The sequence below is a fragment of the Muscardinus avellanarius genome, assembly GCF_963383645.1.
Source record: "Muscardinus avellanarius genome assembly, chromosome: 2".
Classification (NCBI taxonomy): domain Eukaryota; kingdom Metazoa; phylum Chordata; class Mammalia; order Rodentia; family Gliridae; genus Muscardinus; species Muscardinus avellanarius.
Window position 1 is genome coordinate 32273023 of NC_137787.1, and position 18604 is coordinate 32291626.

At 43.2% G+C, this 18604-nt stretch overlaps 3 protein-coding genes across 4 annotated transcripts in view; 2 read left to right on the top strand and 1 right to left on the bottom strand.

The window, feature by feature from the left end:
- Positions 1–805: 805 nt before the first annotated feature.
- CMKLR2 (chemerin chemokine-like receptor 2) lies at positions 806–1897 on the top strand (the record flags this gene model as incomplete). Its single annotated transcript, XM_080690369.1, has 1 exon — positions 806–1897. The coding sequence occupies exon 1, from the start codon at positions 830–832 to the stop codon at positions 1895–1897; it is 1068 nt and encodes a 355-aa protein (XP_080546495.1). The 5' UTR covers positions 806–829.
- A 6495-nt stretch (positions 1898–8392) lies between these two features.
- EEF1B2 (eukaryotic translation elongation factor 1 beta 2) lies at positions 8393–12163 on the bottom strand (the record flags this gene model as incomplete). The annotated part of the gene is made up of 6 exons (XM_080689242.1): positions 12044–12163; positions 11492–11614; positions 10036–10162; positions 9758–9824; positions 8660–8785; positions 8393–8547 (listed from the first exon to the last, which is right to left on the bottom strand). The coding sequence occupies exons 1-6, from the start codon at positions 12121–12123 to the stop codon at positions 8393–8395; spliced, it is 678 nt and encodes a 225-aa protein (XP_080545368.1). The 5' UTR covers positions 12124–12163.
- A 5905-nt stretch (positions 12164–18068) lies between these two features.
- NDUFS1 (NADH:ubiquinone oxidoreductase core subunit S1) overlaps positions 18069–18604 on the top strand; it is a gene marked incomplete at both ends in the record, with an annotated part of 42114 nt that continues 41578 nt past the window's right edge. For both annotated transcript variants that reach the window (XM_080689514.1, XM_080689515.1), the window contains one exon: positions 18069–18129. In XM_080689514.1, the coding sequence (XP_080545640.1) occupies positions 18069–18129 (61 nt within the window). The remainder of the gene's footprint in view (positions 18130–18604) is intronic.

Genomic DNA, 18604 nt, shown 5'->3' on the forward strand with positions numbered 1-18604 from the left:
AAAGATACAATTTGTCTGAAGAGCCAGTCATATTATTATAATTCTTATTGACATGTTTGTATTCATAAGCAGATTTAAAACGTCCCTGGGTGCAAACTCTGTCAGACTCTTCAGTATTACCTGTGACATCCAGGTGGATGAGCCTAGAAAGCAGTTGGAGCTTTCTGTCTGCCTTTTAAGACATCAGGGCTACGGATACTGGTTTGGAACTCATCACTGTGTAAGTATTAATCTATATTCTTTTGCATCTGCCATAAATAACAAAGGATAGAAAACTAATAAGTGCTGTTGAATATCAAGATTCTCTAAGTCAGCCCTACAAGCATTATGAACAGAGGAATTTCCACTGGTAGAATAAATTTTCTTTTTTCTTTTTTTGTGGTACTGGGATTGAACCCAGGGGCATTCTATCTCTCAGCTACACCCCCAGCCCTATTTTTTCTTTTCTTTTTTCTTTTTTTTGAAACTCACTGAGTTGCAGAAGGCCTCACAAAGTAGCTGAGGGTGGCCGCAAAATTGCCATCCTCATCTCGGCCTCCCAAGTACTGGGATTGCAAGCATGCGCCACCACACGTGGCTGAGCAAATCCTTTTAACAGTGCCTGAACACACAAATGAACCCCTCACAGCATTAAGAATGGTAATCAGTGAGACTGAAGCCTACTAAAACTTGGATGTTATAATCACTAGTCCTACCAAAAAATATGCTATGTTTGGTTTATAAAGTGATTTATGTTTGTCTTTATGTTCCTGATCATTCATTGAACTTTAATTCTTTTTCTTTTTAAATTTGCTTCTATAGATTTCCTCATTCTCCACCTGGCAAGGTCATGGAAACTCTAGAGGAAACATTATTTGAAGAAATTGAGAACTATTCCTATGCCCTGGAATATTACTCCCCAGAATCTGATTTGGAAGAGAAAGTCCACCTGGGAATTGTTCACTGGGTCTCCCTGGTGCTATGTGGTTTAGCGTTCATTCTGGGAATTCCAGGAAATGCCATTGTCATTTGGTTCACAGGATTCAAGTGGAAGAAGACAGTCACCACTCTCTGGTTCCTGAACCTAGCCATCGCGGATTTCATTTTTGTCCTCTTCCTGCCCCTCTACATCTCCTATGTGGTCATGAATTTCCACTGGCCCTTCGGCGTCTGGCTGTGCAAAGCCAATTCCTTCATCGCCCAGTTGAACATGTTTTCTAGTGTTTTTTTCCTGACAGTGATCAGCTTGGACCGCTATATCCACCTGATCCATCCTGTCTTGTCTCATCGCCACCGAACCCTGAAGAACTCACTGGTTGTCATTCTATTCGTCTGGCTCTTGGCTTCTCTAATCGGCGGTCCTGCCCTCTACTTCCGGGACACTCTGGAGCTCAATAACCACACTCTTTGCTATAACAACTTCCATGAGCATGATCCCGAACTCACTCTGATGAGGCACCATGTCCTGACCTGGGTGAAATTTATTGTTGGCTACCTCTTCCCTTTGCTAACAATGTGCATTTGCTACTTGTGTCTCTTCCTGAAGGTGAAGAAGCGAAGCATCCTGGCCTCCAGCAAGCACTTCTGGACAGTCCTGGCTGTGGTCCTGGCCTTTCTGATTTGCTGGACTCCTTATCACCTCTTTAGCATTTGGGAGCTCACCATTCACCACGATCACTATTTCCACCAGGTGCTGCAGGCTGGAATCCCCCTCTCCACTGGTTTGGCATTTCTTAATAGTTGCTTGAATCCCATCCTCTATGTTCTAATTAGCAAAAAGTTCCAAGCTCGCTTCCGGGCCTCAGTTGCCGAGATACTGAAGTATACGTTGTGGGAAGTCAGCTGCTCTGGCACGGTCAGTGAACAGCTCAGGAATTCTGAAACCAAGAATCTGTCTCTCCTGGAAACCACCCAATGAGTTTATTTTTCCACAAATTAGTACAAGGTTTTTGCATGGGTCCCCTCACAAATACTTCCAGATTAAATTTGGTTCTAAGATGACTGTGTTTTTGTTTTTGTTCAGCTTACTGGCTTCACATTTTTGTGTAGATATAAAACTTAGGTGCCACACATTTTACTTCCTACAACTTAAATGATCTGTGTCATGCTTGCTGATTATACCAGTGAATTAATCACAACTATTAAAGCAATATCAGTTTTTTTGTTTTGTTTTGTTTGTGTGGTTTTTTTTTTTGTGTGTGTGTGTGTGTGGTACTGGGGTTCCTGGAAACCCTTCTACCTCCGGGCTACACTCCCAGATATCTATTTTTTTCCCCCAGGTCTGGGGATGGAACCCAGGGGCATTTGACCTCCGAGCTACATCCCCTGCCCTATTTTTTATTCTTTATTTTGAAACCGGGTCTCATTGAGTTGCAAAGGGCCTAAGTAACTGAGGCTGTCCTTGAACCGTGATCCCCTGAGGTCTCAGCCTCCCAAATGCTGGGATTACAAGCATATGCCACCACACTCGGCTTTAATCTTGACTTTTATTTTTATTTATTTATTTATTTATTTATTTATTTATTTATTTTGGCGGGTCTGGGGATGGAACCCAGGGGCATTCTACCTCTGAGCTACACCCCCTGCCCTATTTTTTATTATTTATTTTGAAACCATGTCTCACTGAATTGCAGAGGGCCTCACTAAGCAGCTGAGGCTGTCTGCGAACCGCGATCCCCCAGGTCTCAGCCCCCAAATGCTGAGATTACAAGTGTGTGCCACCACGCCCAGCTAATCTTAACTTTTAAAAAACACTAAGTCTTAATATGACTCACCAGGTGACTCACCAGGTATAGTGGTGCATGCCTGTAATTCCAGTACTTGAGGCTGAGAGAGAAATATCACAGGTTCAAGGCCAATGCACTTTAACTTAGACCCCGTTTCAAAATAAAAGGGTTGAGGGAGTAGCTCAGTGCTTGAGTACCTGAGTTCAACAAACTAATTTCTTTCTTTTTTCTTTTTTTTGGTGGCACCGGGGTTCCTGGAAGCCCTTCTACCTCCGGGCTACACTCCCAGATCTTTTTTTTTTTTTTTTTTTTTGGAAACAAGGTCTCTTAAGCCAGAGAGGCTGGCTCCAAACCTGCGCGATCCTCCTGTCTCTGCCTCCAAAGCGGGGATTATAAACGTGCACCACCACGCCCGGCAACAAACTAATTTCAAAAATGTTAAGAGCCAGGCATGGTGGCACACACTTCTAATACTAGTACTTGGGAGGTTGAGACAGGAAGACTGCAGGTTTGCCACCAGCCTCAGTAATTTAGTGAGGCTTTCAGCAACTAAGTGAGACTCTGTTTCCAAATAAAAAATAAAATAGTTCTGGGAGTGTAGCTCAGAGGTAGAAAGCTCCTGGGTTCTATCCCTAATACCACACACACACACACACACACACACACACACACACACACCCAGCATTAGCAATTTAGTAAGGCCCTATGCAACTTAGCAAGACCTTGTTTCAAAATAAAATGATAGACAGGTGTGGTGGGCGCATGCTTGTAATCCCTGCACTTGGGAGGCTGAGACAGGAGGATCACACAGGACTGAAGCCAGCCTCAGCTACTTAGTGAGGCTCTCAGCAACTTAGTGAGACCCTGTTTCCAAATAAAATAGAAAATAGGTCTGGGAGTATAGCCCGGAGGTAGAAAGCCTCTGGGTTCCACCCCCCCAAAAAAAATAAAAAATAAAAAGGGCTAAGGGTGTAGCTCAGAGGTAAAATGTCCCTAGATTCAATCCTCACTATCATGCATCATATGCACACGCAGGTGTACATACACACAATTAAAATGTTTGCTTAAATTCATTTTAATTTTGCACAAGTAACCTATTAGGTATCTTTTTTCCCCCCTGTGTGTGGTACTAAGAATTGACCCCAGGGGCACTCGACCTCTGAGCTACACCCCCAGCTCTATTTTATTTTTATTCTGAAACAAGGTCTCGCTAGTTTGCTGAGCATCTTGCTACATTGCTGAGGCCATCTTTGAACCTTCAATAATCTTGTCTCAGTTTCCCAAGTACTGAGATTACAGGCCTGCATCACCATGTCTGGCTTAGGCCTATTTTTAAATTACATGTATACCTAATTTCTTAATGTAATCTGTACATGTGTATGAATTTATGAAATAATTGGCTATAATAGTTTAACACTTCTGTTCCAGTTAACTATTAATGCTTAATAAAGCTGTTTGAAAAGCTAGTTGCTTTAAACAATAATTTATTATTACATTCCAAATCTGAGGGTCAGAAATTCAAAGGCAGAGAAGGGAGATTTGTGTCTCTGCTTCCCGGTGTCTGGGGACTCACTTGGACTAGGACAATGCAAATAGATGAGTTTGAAATAGCTGGGGGGCTAGCCGGGCGTGGTGGCGCACGCTTGTAATCCCAGCATTCGGGAGGCTGAGACCGGAGGATGGTGGTTCACCGGAGGATGGTGGTTCACGGACAGCCTCAGCTACTTAGCGAGGCCCTCTGTAACTCAGTAAGACCCGGTTTCAAAATAAAAAATAAAAAATAGGGCAGGGGGTATAGCTCGGAGGTCGAATGCCCCTGGGTTCCATCCCCAGACCTGAAGAAAAAAAAAATAGCTGGGGGCTGGGTGTGACAGCCTCAGCTACTTAGGCCCTCCCTAACTTAGTGAGACCCTGTTTCAAAATAGAGTAAAAAATAGGGCAGGGGTGTAGCTTGGAGGGCGAATGCCCCTGGGTTCCATTTCCAGTACAAGAAAGAAAGAAAGAAAGAAAGAATGAACTGGCTTACCCCTCTTTACAAAGCTATTTCAGAGTGGCCAAAGCCGCCAAGAGACCAAGGTGGAAGTTTCTAGACCCTTTAAGGCTATGAATGGCACCAGCACAGTGTTATTTTTACTGTAACCTATTGTCAAAGCAGGACTAGGCTTGCTCAGATTCAACAGGACTGGACATAGTTCCCCATCTCTTGGTGGCCAGGCTGTCAACAAACATATGCCCATTTCAAATCCCCTAGGATGCAATTATGTTTTTGGAAAATTCTGGGTATGTATAAATGTGTATAAAACGAAAACATTAACATTCAGATAGTGGAGAGGCCAGCCTAATCTCAGAATTTAAGAAAGAATGCATGGATAACATTATTTCTACCTCTGTTCCTATATAAAGACAGACACACCAGGATAAACAGAAAGTATTCCTTCAGTTCAGCTCTTTATGGCATTTAGTCCTCAAGCTCTCTGGTTCTGCAGAAAACCTGCTGCCCTCTGCTGGCGTTCATGTTGCTGATAGCCTGGACATTTCTCCAGTTTTTAGGCTGGGGATTGGAAATACTGCTTAAGTGAAGATTTTATTTAGTATATATATCTGATTAAATAAAGCCTTTTCATAATGCAAAGTTTCTCATACTCATGGTATTCACAACATAAAATCATATTGAGATGGAAAAGTATTGGTTGTATGAAAAACTTGAGTTAAATAATTTTATCTCTTCTCTATCTACAAAAAAAAGGAGACATTTAAAGATCAATTTCTTGCCGGGCGTGGTGGCGCACGCTTGTAATCCCTGCACTTGGGAGGCTGAGACAGGAGGATCACACAGGTTCGAAGCCAGCCTCAGCTACTTAGTGAGGCTCTCAGCAACTTAGTGAGACCGTGTTTCCAAATAAAATATAAAAAAGGTTTGGGAGGTATAGCCCGGAGGTAGAAAGCCCCTGGGTTCCACTCCCAGTACCACCAAATAAATAAATAAAGATCAATTCCCAAAATCTTTTCTAAGAATTGTTGTAAATATACATGTATAAATATGTGTGTATATATCACATTACACAAACCCCAAATTCATCTATAGGGGATGGAGATGTAGTTCAATGGTAGATTCAATGGTAGAAAGAGCATTTAACACATATGCAGGAGGCCCCACGCTCAATACCCAGTACAGCAAAAAACAAACAAACAAACAAACAACAAAAGAAAATGCAGCTGTTTTTAATATTTATTGGTTTGTACTTGCCCGGACATAAGCCCTATCTGTATTTATTTGTGGCAAGTATGTTCAATCAGATTCAAACACCCCAAGCTCTTCCAAACCCCAAGCACCTCATAAACCTTCACAATAAAGTAAAGCTTATTTGGTAAGTATAGGAACCATCTACCTTATGTTACTTAGAGGACAATACGAATTCCACATCACATTCTCAGCAATTAAGAGGGTCTGCCAGGTGTGGGGGTACACAGCTCTAATCCTATTCAGGAATTGGAGGCTTGAAGATCACAAATTCAAGGCCAACCCAGGCAATTATGCAAAATTTGTCCCCAAATAAAGTAAAAGACGTCCTACATTTACTGCATCAAATATTTTATTTATTTTTGCAGGTCTGGGGATGGAACCCAGGGGCATTCGACCTCCAAGCTACACCCCCTGCCCTATTTATTATTATTATTTTTGTGTGTGTACGTGATACTGGGGTTTCTGGAAGCCCTTCTACCTCCAGGCTACACTCCCAGACCTATTTTATATTATTTTTATTTGGAAACAGGGTCTCTTAAGCCAGCGCAGCTGGCTTCGAACCTGCGCGATCCTCCTGTCTCCACCTCCCAAGCACTGGGATTGCAAGTGTGCGCCACCATGCCCAGCCTATTTTTAATTATTTTAAAACCGGCTCTCAGTGAGTTGCAGAGGGCCTCACTACTTCCACGAACCGCGATCCTCCAGAATACTACGATTACAAACAGAATGCTGGGATTATAAGTGTGCACCACCATGCCAGGCCTGCATCAAGTACTTTATAGTATTAAACTCTGGGGCATTCAAATACTGAACTAAATCCCTAGCCCTTATTTTTTTTCTTTTGCGGGTCTGGGGATGGAACCCAGAGGCATTTGACCTCTGAGCTACACACCCTGCCCAATTTTTTTTTATTATTATTTTGAAACAGGGTCTCACAGAGTTGCAGAGGGCCTAAGTAGCTGAGGCTGTCAGAGAACCATGATCCTCTGTCTCAGCCTCCTAAATGCTGGGATTACAAGTGTGCACCAAGTTATTGTGTGCTGGTCTCAAATCTGTGATTCTGCCTCAGCCTCCCAAGTACTAGGATTACCTGGGTGCCAGGCCATAAAGTATCATTTTAAATTTGCAACATCTTGAACTGGTTTTAATTCTTGCCAATTTTTGGGAAGTATGCCTTCCCATGGGTTAGGTCTCCTGGTGGTTGCACATCATGACCCCTAATATGGAGCATCATCTCTTCATTGTGGTACAGGGGATTGAACCCAGGAGCAATTCTACTTGTAAGCTACAGCCCTATTCTATTTTGAAACAGGGTCTTGCTAGGTGGTGTTTCACTACTTGCTGAGGGTGTCCTCAAACCTGTGATCCTGTAAGGCTGTAAAATACTGAGATTACAGGAGTGTGCCACCACACCCAGTAAATTTTTTGGTGTTGTGGTACTGGGGATTTAACTCTGAAGCATTCTATCTCTAAGCTACACTGTCAGCACTATTTTTTTGTAGAGCAGGAGAGGTCTACCTGAGCCACATTCCCAGGCCTATTTTTTGTTTGTTTGAAACGGTCTCACTAAATTGCTGTAGCTGGCCCAGAATCTGCGATCTTGTTTTAGCCTCTCAAGTGCCACTAGTTCACATAACTTTCAACTAATCCCAATTTGAAAACATTGGGTAATGATTGGACATGGTGAAGTGTGAGAGGCTGAGGCAGGACAGCACCCAGGTACTCTGCTGACTATCAAAATTTTCAGGCATGGTGGCAGACATGTGAAATTCTAGTAGTTGGGAGGCTGAGACAAGGGGATCACAGGATCTAAGACTACCTCAAGCAGCCTAAGTGAGACTGTGGGTAACCTTGTGAAACCATTTCAAAGTAAAAAAAATAGGGCTAGAGTGTAGCTTAGAAGTAGAATGCCTTTGAGGATCAATTCCCAGTACCACCATCACCTGAGGCCCTTTGCAACTCAGTGAGACTATTCCAAAACAAACAGTGCTGGGGGCATAGCTTGGAGGTAGAATGCCGCTGGGTTCATTCCCAGTACCAAAAAAAAAAAGGCACTGGGGGAATGTAGCTCAGAGGTAGAATGCCCCAGTACTACACATAAATAACACAAAAAAGGACTGAATGTAGCAGCGTTAAGAGTACTTGCCTAATGCTATCAAGTTCAATCCCAGCACTGCAAAAAGGGAAGAGGGTGGAGATGATGGGCCATAACTTAGCAGGATGATGCATTGCTGGGGACATCACTAATAGGCATAGAACTACACTATGATTCCTAAACACTTAATAAACACGCCAAACCACATTTCTGTAATTTATGAACTATATAATTATCGAATTCCTTCCCTCAAAATGAAAAGCAAACATATACCACCCTTATTTAATGAACAAGAGCCAAGGGCTATCTTTCCAACTTTTATTAAGCACAATGATCTCACAATGAATTTTAGATCTTGTTAAAAGCAGCCACGTCCATAGACTGCACATAGTCCTCAAAGGCAGTGATCTGCTCTTCCAACATATCAGTTCCAACTTTATCATCTTCAACTACGCACTGTATTTGAAGTTTTTTGATTCCATATCCCACTGGAACCAGTTTAGCTAAAAAGAGCATCAAGGAAAATCTTAGTTAGAGAAGTCGTATAAATGGGCAAAAAGGTTGAAAATTTATGCCAATTCCAGATGAGTTTCAGAACGCAAAATCTAAACTCACAGGAGCCCCAGACCAAGCCGTCTGCCCGAATGCTTCTGACGCACTCTTCTAATTTTGCCATATCTGTCTCATCATCCCAAGGTTTCACATCTAGTAGGATGGAAGATTTGGCAACAAGTGCAGGCTCTAAAATATAAGAAACAGCATTATTTAAATAAATACTTGCTTTTACCCTGGTTCAAATCTTGATTTGTTTTGAAAGTACTACCCCCTGAGCAAAACAAATCTACAGGAATATGTCATGTCTGTCACACATATGCCTACTTTCTCTTTGGCTAAGAAAGAGGTGTGTAATTGTGCAACAGTTTCTTTCCCACAGAGGAATGCCACAACTGCTACCATTAGAACAGCTGCAGACCAGTAGCTGTGGACGTTCTTTGAGGAAAAAACTTTCATGCAAAGCTTTAAAATAGTGACCCACTCAAGGAACTTCAAGGCCTAGCTTTAAAAAGGATTACTCAGGCTGGGCATGGTGGCAGAGATGGGAGTATTGCAGGTTTGAAGCCAGCCGTGCTGGCTTAAGAGACCCTGTTTCCAAACATAAAATAGGTCTGAGTGTGTAGCCCGGACATAGAAGGGCTTCCAGGAACCCCAGTACCACAAAAAGTATTACTCATGCTGGGCATAGTATCACATGCTTGTAATCCCAGTACTTGGGAGGCTGAGACAGGAGGATCACAGAGGTTCAAAGCCAGCCTCAGCTACTTAGTGAGGCTCTCAGCAACATAGTGTAGCCCGGAGGTAGAAGGCCCCTGGGTTCTATCCCCAGCACCACACACACAAAAAGGATTACTCGTATTATGAAATGAAGATAAATAAACATCAGCTGGGCGTGGTGACACACGGTTGTAATCCCCGCGCTTGGGAGGCTGAGACAGGAGGATTGCACGGGTTCGAAGCTAGCCTCAGCTACTTAGTGAGGCTCTCAGCAACCTAGTGAGACCCTGTTTCCAAATAATAAAAAAAAAAAGGGGGTCTGGGAGTATAGCCCAGAGGTAGAAAGCCTCTGGGTTCCACCCCCAGTACTACCAAAAAAAAAAAAAAAAAAAAAAACCCTAAATATATACATAAATAAACATTAATTATAAAATGACCTACTTTTGGCTTTCTTTGACTCATACTGTGCAAGGCGTTCTTCTCTTAGCTTCTTTGCTTCTTCACTTTCCTGTTTAAAAAAAAAATTTTTTAAGTATTTGACAAAACTGGTTGCTCCTCCACTGAAAGCTGGTCATGTCATAAAAAGACCAGTTTTATCAGAAAAAAGCAAATACATCAGGAGCTCAGCCGAAAGATGGTGATTTGATTTTATTCATCATGTAACTGGTGAGAATTTTTAAAAGGCTCATCAATTTACTCGCACATAGAAGATGCCATACCTCCTCATCATCAGATCCAAAGAGGTCAATGTCATCATCATCTTTACTATCTGCAGCTCCACTTCCTGTAGTATCTTCGACGTTGGCAGGACCATACTTGCCCAAAGCTTTCTTCACTCCTGGCAGGCTTGAAAAAAAAAAATTCCAATTCAGCTGTTAGGTTGATATATTTTCTTTTCTAAACATTACACAAGCACTTAATTTCATCACTACATATCACTAGGCCCTCCCTTTTTGGTGGTTTTGTGGGGATCAAACTCGGGGGCAATCTACAACCCAGTTACAACCCCAGCCCTATTTTATCTGTTTATTTAGGTACTGGGGATGATCCCAGGTTGTTGCACATGCAAGGCAAGCCCTTTGCTACTGACCTACACCACAGCCCTTGTTTTTATTTTGAAACAGAGTGTCACTAGGTTGCAGTGCTCAGGCCTTGTTATCCTATCTCAGCCTCCGAAGTACTGGGATCACAGGCATGTGTCACCACACCCAGCTACACTAAATCCCCTTACTGCTAATATTTTACCGTTTATTTAGTGGTACTAGGCAAGTGTTGTGCCACTTAGCTATATACCCAGCACTTTTTGTGTGTGTGTGTGGGTCTGGAACCTAGGGGCATTCAACCTCTAAGCTATACCCCCTGCCCTATTTTTTATTCTTTATTTTGAAACAGGGTCTCACTAAGTTGTGGAGGACCTCACTAAATAGCTGAGGCTGCCCGCAAACTGCAATCCTCAGGTCTCAGCCTCCCAAATGCTGGGATTACAAGCATGCGCCACCACGCCCGGCTCTATACCCAGCACTTTTAAGAAAAAAACTGGGAGCGCCTCACTACGCTGTCCAGACTGATATTAAACTTTTTGATTCTCCTGCCTCAGCCTCCCAAGCACCTAAGATTACATAGATGTGCTATTGCTTCTGGCAAATTTAATTTACACTCTTAACATACTCCCAGGTTAAATCTTTTTTTTTTTTTATGTTCAACTCCTCACCCAACAAATATTAGTACCGTGTGAGACATTATATTCAATACTCACTATGATTTACTCTTTCAGTATGAATATTTCTGTTTGAGATCTCATTAAGTATGCTCAGTTCCATTCTTAGTGAACTGGAGTCCACTTCCCCAAACTTCCACCCTTGTTGGCAGTTTCAGAAGATGGCCAAGGAGTGAAAGAATGAGCCACCCTCTCACCCTAAGAGGTGGCCCCCCCAGGTCAGGGTCGAAGCACATTGGCAGGGCAGTGTGGGGAAAAGTTGAATTGCTGTTGTCCATGTTCTACCTGTTCTGTGGAAAAATGGAGGGCTTCAGTCTCTAGGCCTTCTGAGATCACAAAGAAATTTAGCTTACAATAGCCTAACAAAACTAAAGTTGCCTGGGTCCAATTTTGTCACGTCAAAGTCCTGATTAATCTTGGAAAGCAGTTTATTCTGGCAGATACAAAGATACTTTTACCTGGCCTTTTCCTTCTCATAAGACTTGATGTGATTATACCATCGTAGGGCATGACACAAATCAGCAGGTGGTGGGCCGGAAACTGCTTCAAACACCGCCACATCTGCCTGTGATGGCACGTACCTGCCAAAGACACAAAGCCAATTAACACATCTACAATAAAAGCCACACACAGCAGCAAATAAAGGATAGATAGACGCTGTATCCGCCGAAGCAATTGGTGGGAACTCGCCGATTTATTACCGGGCTGGGTTGCTTTTTTTTTTTTTTTAACCATAAGCTGCGTAAGATCAGAGATCATCTGTGTGGATCGCCTTTCTATCCTCAAGAATCCCTGCCACTTCAGAGAAGTTGGAAACAGTTCGATTTCTAAGGCAGCTCTATCTACAGGTTAACATCTGTATCAGCTGGGCATATCCCGGAAAAAAAAACTGGCTGGATAAAGTACTTCTTATCCTCGGCCCCGAGCGCCCTCGGGGTCCGGCCTGATCCCCCGCGCCCGCAGAGGCCACGTGGCGCCGCCGCCGGAGCAGCCCCGCCTCGGCCACTCACCCCTCGATGTAGCTCTTGTCGGCCAGGTAATCGTTGAGCACCTGGAGGCCGGCGGGGCTTTTCAGATCTCCGAAACCCATGTCCTGGTCGATACGGAGGCGCGGGACGGCGGCGGAGAGAAAGAGCGCGAGGGGCCGACGCTCAGCGCTAAGAGAGGAAAAAAAAGGGCGCAGGCCGGCCGGGAAATTCCTTATATAGAGCAGGAGGCGTTTCCCTCCGCTGCACCGGCTAAAGGTCAAAGGTCAAAGTCCGTTACCATTATCTTTCCTCCACCTAAAACGTGGGAGTTCTGAATTAAATGGCCCACAGATCGTCCGAAGGCTTTTCGGTGTGCTTGCAAATAATTAATAAAGGGAGCATTTTTAAAATTCGTACCTTCACGGCTTCCGAAAATTACGGGAACCGCCCCTGGAGATGCCGGAGATGACCGAAGGTGCTCGGCCTCGAGACCTCGGGCACTTCCGGCGGAACTGCAGGTCCCGGTCGTCCGGCCCACTTCCTCCCGAGCTTCCGTCGGGCTGCCGGAAATCGCCGACCGCGAATTGTGGAATCTGCAGTTTCTGGTCCCTCCTGGCTTTCCGTTCTCCAGGTCCGGCCGGCGGAGTTAGCCGAGGCTGCCATATTGGGAAGGCTACCCGGTCTCGGACGGGTCAGCGCGGGTCGGACCTGCCGGCACAGCGGCCCCAGAGGCTCCGAGGGCAAGGCGAAGTAGTGAGTAGGTGAGAAGGCTGAGCTGCCTCGGCCAGAGTCCTTATTTTGTGCCGGGACTGCCCCTTTCTCCTAGGTGACTCTTTATCCTCTTGTCCTTGACGGGTGCCGCCTCCCGCCAGCCGCCCCGGGGCCCAGAAGCCGGCCGGTGAGGGCCGTGCGCCTTAGTTTGTGGTCCGATGGAGCCGGGAGGAGGAGGGTCAGGAGACCCGGCGGAACGCCGGCCCAGTGCAGGCGTGGGAGCAACCTTCCCTCTGCAGAGGTGGACATGACTGTCCCCGTCAGGTGCAGGCCGTTTTGTTGCCCGGGAAATGAACTGTGTGACAGGTGATTTTGGCCTAACGAATGGACATTTCCCCCCAAATTTCCACATACTGTACCGGGAACATACGTTATTGTCTAGCTTTAGGAAGCATCCTGTAATTGTTACTTGTTTTGTTATCTACTGTGTTACTTGTTTTGTTACCTACTGACCACGTTCGGTTGCACTGTTTCTTTAACTGATGAGGGAACTAGCAAAGAGGACTTTGAAAGAGTTAGGCTAGGGTCGCACTAGCGAATATCACAGCTCGGTTTACAAATTCATACGGGTCTGGCGCAGGTACTGTAAGGCCAGGGGTCAGGCACAGCTGTTTCATCCACGAATTGAGAGTGTAGAAAATGGAGCGTGAATTGTTTTGGGTGAATAAAGTTTCTACTTTTTCTTCCCCACTGAGTTGTGCATCATTAAGCAGAACTTTATAAGGCTTCCCCAGCAAAACGACATCTAAATTATAGTTAGAGATTGGAGAATTAACTCATGTTACGAAGTATACTATAAAGCATAAATTCGTCCGTAAAGAGTAAAACGGGTAATTTGACTGGGGAATATTTAGGAAATTTTTATTTTTATTTACTTGCTATTTTTCTTATACTGGGAATGGAACCCAGCGGCCTTCTACCTCCAAGCTTTACCTCCTATTTTATATTTTATTTAGAAACAGGGTCTCACCAAGTTGCTAAGAGCCTCACTAAGCTACTGATGCTGGCTTCAAACCTGCATGATTCTCCTGTCTCAGCCCCCCAAATACTGGGATTACAAGTGTGCACCACCACCACCGGCTCAGGGAATTTTTATTTTTATTTAATTACTTTTTGTTTATGGCACTGAGGATTGAACCCAGAGGCGTTCTACCTCCATTCTGCCTCCCAACCTGGCATTATTTCTTACTTGGCAACAGGGTCTTGCTGTGTTAAGAACCTTGCTAAGTTTCCGAGGCTGGCTTTGAATCTGTGATCCTCCTCCTGTCTCAGCCTCTCAACTACTGGGATACAGGTGTTTACCAGAACACCTGGCTGTCAGGAAATTTTTAGATAACTGGTAAGGGAATTCTGAGAAAATGTCTTTTGGGAAGGGGCCAAAAGGATCTGAGGGTAAAGTCTTTCAGTCTGAGGGCAGGTGTGGAAAGAGTAAGCTAGAAAACTGGTTAAGAGGCTTTTGGAAGAGTTCAGGCAAACAGCAATAGTGACTTGGATTACCGTAATATCTTGGAAGGAGAGACATGAATAGATGCTGAATACATGATGAAGAAGGTGGAGTAATGTATTTCCCTTGTGGAAAAGTGTCCAGTCTAGTTTTAGAACTGGTCATAATGTTTCATATCTAATATGCAATTGTTCTTCATATCTGTAGAGTCTGCATTTGCGGATCTCACATCTTCACTCAACCAACTTCTGCTCAAAGGTGTTCAGGGAAAAAAACAAAAAAATTCCAAAAAGCAAAACTTGTATTTGCTGTATATACTACTAAGCTGAATCCACAAGAATGATGTGTAGGCATACCCTACTGTAGTCTCCTGCAATTTCATAGATCCTTAGTCTCTCTTCAGAATTAATTTGTTCATCTTGTTCATGTACTTTGAAAGTTGCCTGGGTCTTCCTGTCTGAGCTTCTCAAATGCTGGGATTACAGGCGTGTGCTGCCATGCCTGGCTGAAGTGTACACTGCTTTTATATTGCCTTTGTGGGGCAATTGTAATTATTTCCATTCCTACCTAGTTGATAAATACATTTAAAGCCATACTGAAGTATATATTTCTAGATACGAGTATATAAGTCCATTTCTTTTTTTCTTTTTTTCTTTTGAAACGGTCTAAGATGCTGAGGCTGGTCTTGAACCTGCAATCTTCTTCTCTCAGCCTCCCATGTACTGGGACCAAGTCTATTTTCTTTTTTTGTGTATGGTACTAACGGTGGAAGCCAGGAGCCTTTTACCTCCAGGCTATGCCCCCAGACCTATATTATTTTTTTATTGGGAAACACGGTCTCACTAAGTTACCGAGGTCTCACGAAAGAGCTGAGGCTGGCTGCGAAACTGCAATCCTCCTGTCTCAACTTCCCAAGTACTGAGATTACAAGCATATACCACCCCACCTGGCACAAGTCTGTAATTCTTATGTTGGAGCTATGTAATATTATATTTCATGCTAGATGTTAACAGCCTAGTTCTGGTTGACTTTCCTATTCAAAGTGTACGCTAATTTTTTTGTTTCATAACTGGGGAATGAACTCAGGAGCATTTTATCTCCAAGTTATACCCCAGGTGTATTCCATATATTTCCTATATTTGGAAATAGGGTTTCACTAAGTTGCTGAGAGCTGTGCTAGGTTTCTGTGGGTGGCTTCAAACCTGGGTCCTCCTATTTCAGCCTCTGAAATACTGAGATTACAGGCATGTGCCACCATGCCTGGCTAAAGTGTACACTATTTCTATATTGTGCTGGAGATGATAACATTAAAGTTTTTAAATTGTTATATACAGAATACTTTTGTGTGTGGGGTGGGTCTGGGGATGGAATCCAGGGGCATTCGACCTCCAAGCTACACCCCCTGCCCTATTTTTTACTCTTTATTTTGAAACAGGGTCTCACTAAGTTGGGGAGGGCCTCACTAAGTAGCTGAGGCTGTCCATGAACCATGATCTTTTGGTCTCAGCCTCCCAAATGTTGGGATTACAAGGGTGCGCCACCACGGCCAGCTTATGTTGATATATTCTAATCACATAATTTTAACTTTAATACCTTTAAAAGTTCAAAATGAAAAATTATAGTTTTTGGCCCTTAGCCTGTGTGATTGATCGAGTGCACCAAAAAGAAACACACAAACTAAAAGTTCAGGTAACTTTTCTGTTTGCCTATGTGTGTCTTCAAGTGGTAATGTTTATGTATTCTCCCATTTATTTCAGCAATGCAGCAAACCTTATAGAGCAGCATCTTATCTTCAGTACTATTAACACTTAAGTTAATTCTTTACTATAATCAGGACTGTCCTTTGGATTGTAGGAGGTTTTGCAGCACCCTGTCCTTTACCAGTAGCTTTTCCCCAGTTGTGGAAAGTGTTTTCAGACATTGCCATATATTCCCTGGGAAGCAAAATTGCCTCTCCCCACCTTTTTTTTTTTTTTTTTGGTGGTGCTACTGGGGATTGAACCCAGAGTGTCCTACCTCTAAGCTATGTCCCCAGGTTCTTTGCTTTTTATTTTGAAACAATCTCCTTAAGTTGCTGAGGCTGTCCTCAAACCTTGAATCATCCTGTCTCAGTTTCCCAAGTACTAGGATTGCAGATGTGTGTTACCTGTCATAAGGCTTATTGTATACTGCCCTGGGAGGAGGGTTCTAAATATAGATTCAAGGCATTTGTAATGCAGTGAGATGGAACAAGCATATAAATAAATAATTGCAGATCTATAAGATAATGTACTACTTAGCACAGAAAATGGGCCTTAAAACACATGAAAGTTATTTGCTTTTGAGCTATCTCAGAATATCTAAAGAGTATTAAAGCAGGTAATTGAGTTTAAAACATGCAGAATGGCCAGAGTTGGTGGCACATGCCTGTAATCCCAGCATTTGGAAGGTTGAGACAGGAGCATCGCTGTTTGCGGCTAGCTTCAGCTACTTAGTGAGGCCCTTTACAACTCATTGAGACCCTATTTCAAAATAAAGGATAAAAAAATAGGGCTGGAGGTGTAGCCTGGGATAGTGGTGCATGCTTGTAATCCCAGCATTTAGGAGACTGAGACAGGAGGATCTCACAGGTTCAAAGCTAGCCTCAGCTACTTAGTGAGGCTCTCAGCAACTTAGTGAGACCTTGTTTCCAAATAAAGTATAAAATAGGGCTGGGGGTATAGCCCGGAGGTAGAAAGCCCCTGGGTTGAGCTGGGTGTGGTGGCACACGCTTGTAAACCCAGCATTTGGGAGGCTGAGACCAGAGGGTCGTGGTTCATGGACAACTTCAGCTACTTAGTGAGTCCTTCCGCAACTCAGTGAAACCCTGTTTCAAAATAAAGAATAAAAAGCCGGGCGTGGTGGCACACACTTGTAATCCCAGCATTTGGGAGGCTGAGACGGAGGATCGCAGTTTGCAGACAGCCTCAGCTACTCAGTGAGGTTCTCTGCAACTTAGTGAGACCCTGTTTCAAAATAAAGAATAAAAAATAGGGCAGGGGGTGTAGCTCGGAGGTCAAATGCCCCTGGGTTCCATCCTCAGACCCGAGGGAAAAAAAAAAAGGCAGGGAATGTTGCTTGGAGGTCAAATGCCCCTGGGTTCCACCCCCAGTACCACACACATACACACACACAAAAAAAGAGAACAAAAAATAGGACTTGGGATGTACCTTAGAGGTAGAATGCCCCTGGGTTCCATCCCCAGTACCGCAAAAGAAAAAAAAAAGTACATTTATACGGTGCCTATTGGTAGAAAATGCAGGATGAAAGATAGGCTTCTTTTACACAGCTACTAATAAGCTCATTATTCTTGCAGTTTATTTTATTATATTGTGGTGTTTTAAGTGTTTCTTAGTACTGCTGGATGTGGTGATGCATTTCTGTAATCTTAGTACTTGGGAGGTTGAGACGGGATGATCACAGACTTGAGGCTAGTGAGTCTCTCAGCAACTTATTGAGACCTTGTTTTGAAATTAAAAAAGTAAAATAGGGTTAGAGATATAATTCAGGTAAAACACATCTGAGTTAATCCTCAGTACCAAAATGAAATAAAAAACAAAAAATAAGCCCCAATAGCGCTGTCCTTTACATAGGATTAGAGAACTCGTTTTTTTATAAACTAGCTGTTTCTTAGCTGCTTTACATTGAACAAGTTAGTAACTATCTCTGAGACTCAGTATTCTCTGGAATATTTGAGGGAAAATATCAAGACTAAATGTTCAATGTAGTGTATATGAAGAATGCTTTAAACCCATAAAACAGTAATAAAAAAATTTGTGATTATATGCTTTTTTTCCTATAATAATATAACTTTTTTGTTTTGTTTTTAGAAATATGTTAAGGATACCTGTTAGAAGGGCCCTAGTTGGCCTTTCTAAGTCTCCTAAAGGATATGGTAAGTTTTTTTCTTATTTTCATTTGTGAGTATTAGATGATCTTTGTAAAATCATAGGTCTACGGGATATTTCTTCAAAATCCTAAATCTGCCAGACATTGTCTTGCCTGGCTGTAATACTTGGAAAGCTGTCACAGGAGGATAGCAGGTTGGAGGTGAGCCTCAGCAGCGTAGGGAGTCTGTCAGCAACCTAGCGAGACTGTTTCCAAACAAAAATAAAAAGTGCCGTGGTGTAGCTTGGAGGTAAAATACCCCTGGGTTTAATCCCCAATACCATAAAAAGAAGGCTAACCCCATAATTTGTTTGTTTCTATTTTTGTTTTTTGCATTACTAGGGATGGAACTCAGAGGCATTCTGCCTCCGAGCTACACCCCCAGCTCTATTTTTTATTCTTTATAATTTATTTATTTATTTATTTATTTATTTATTTATTTATTTTGGTGGTACTGGGGTTCCTGGAAGCCCTTCTACCTC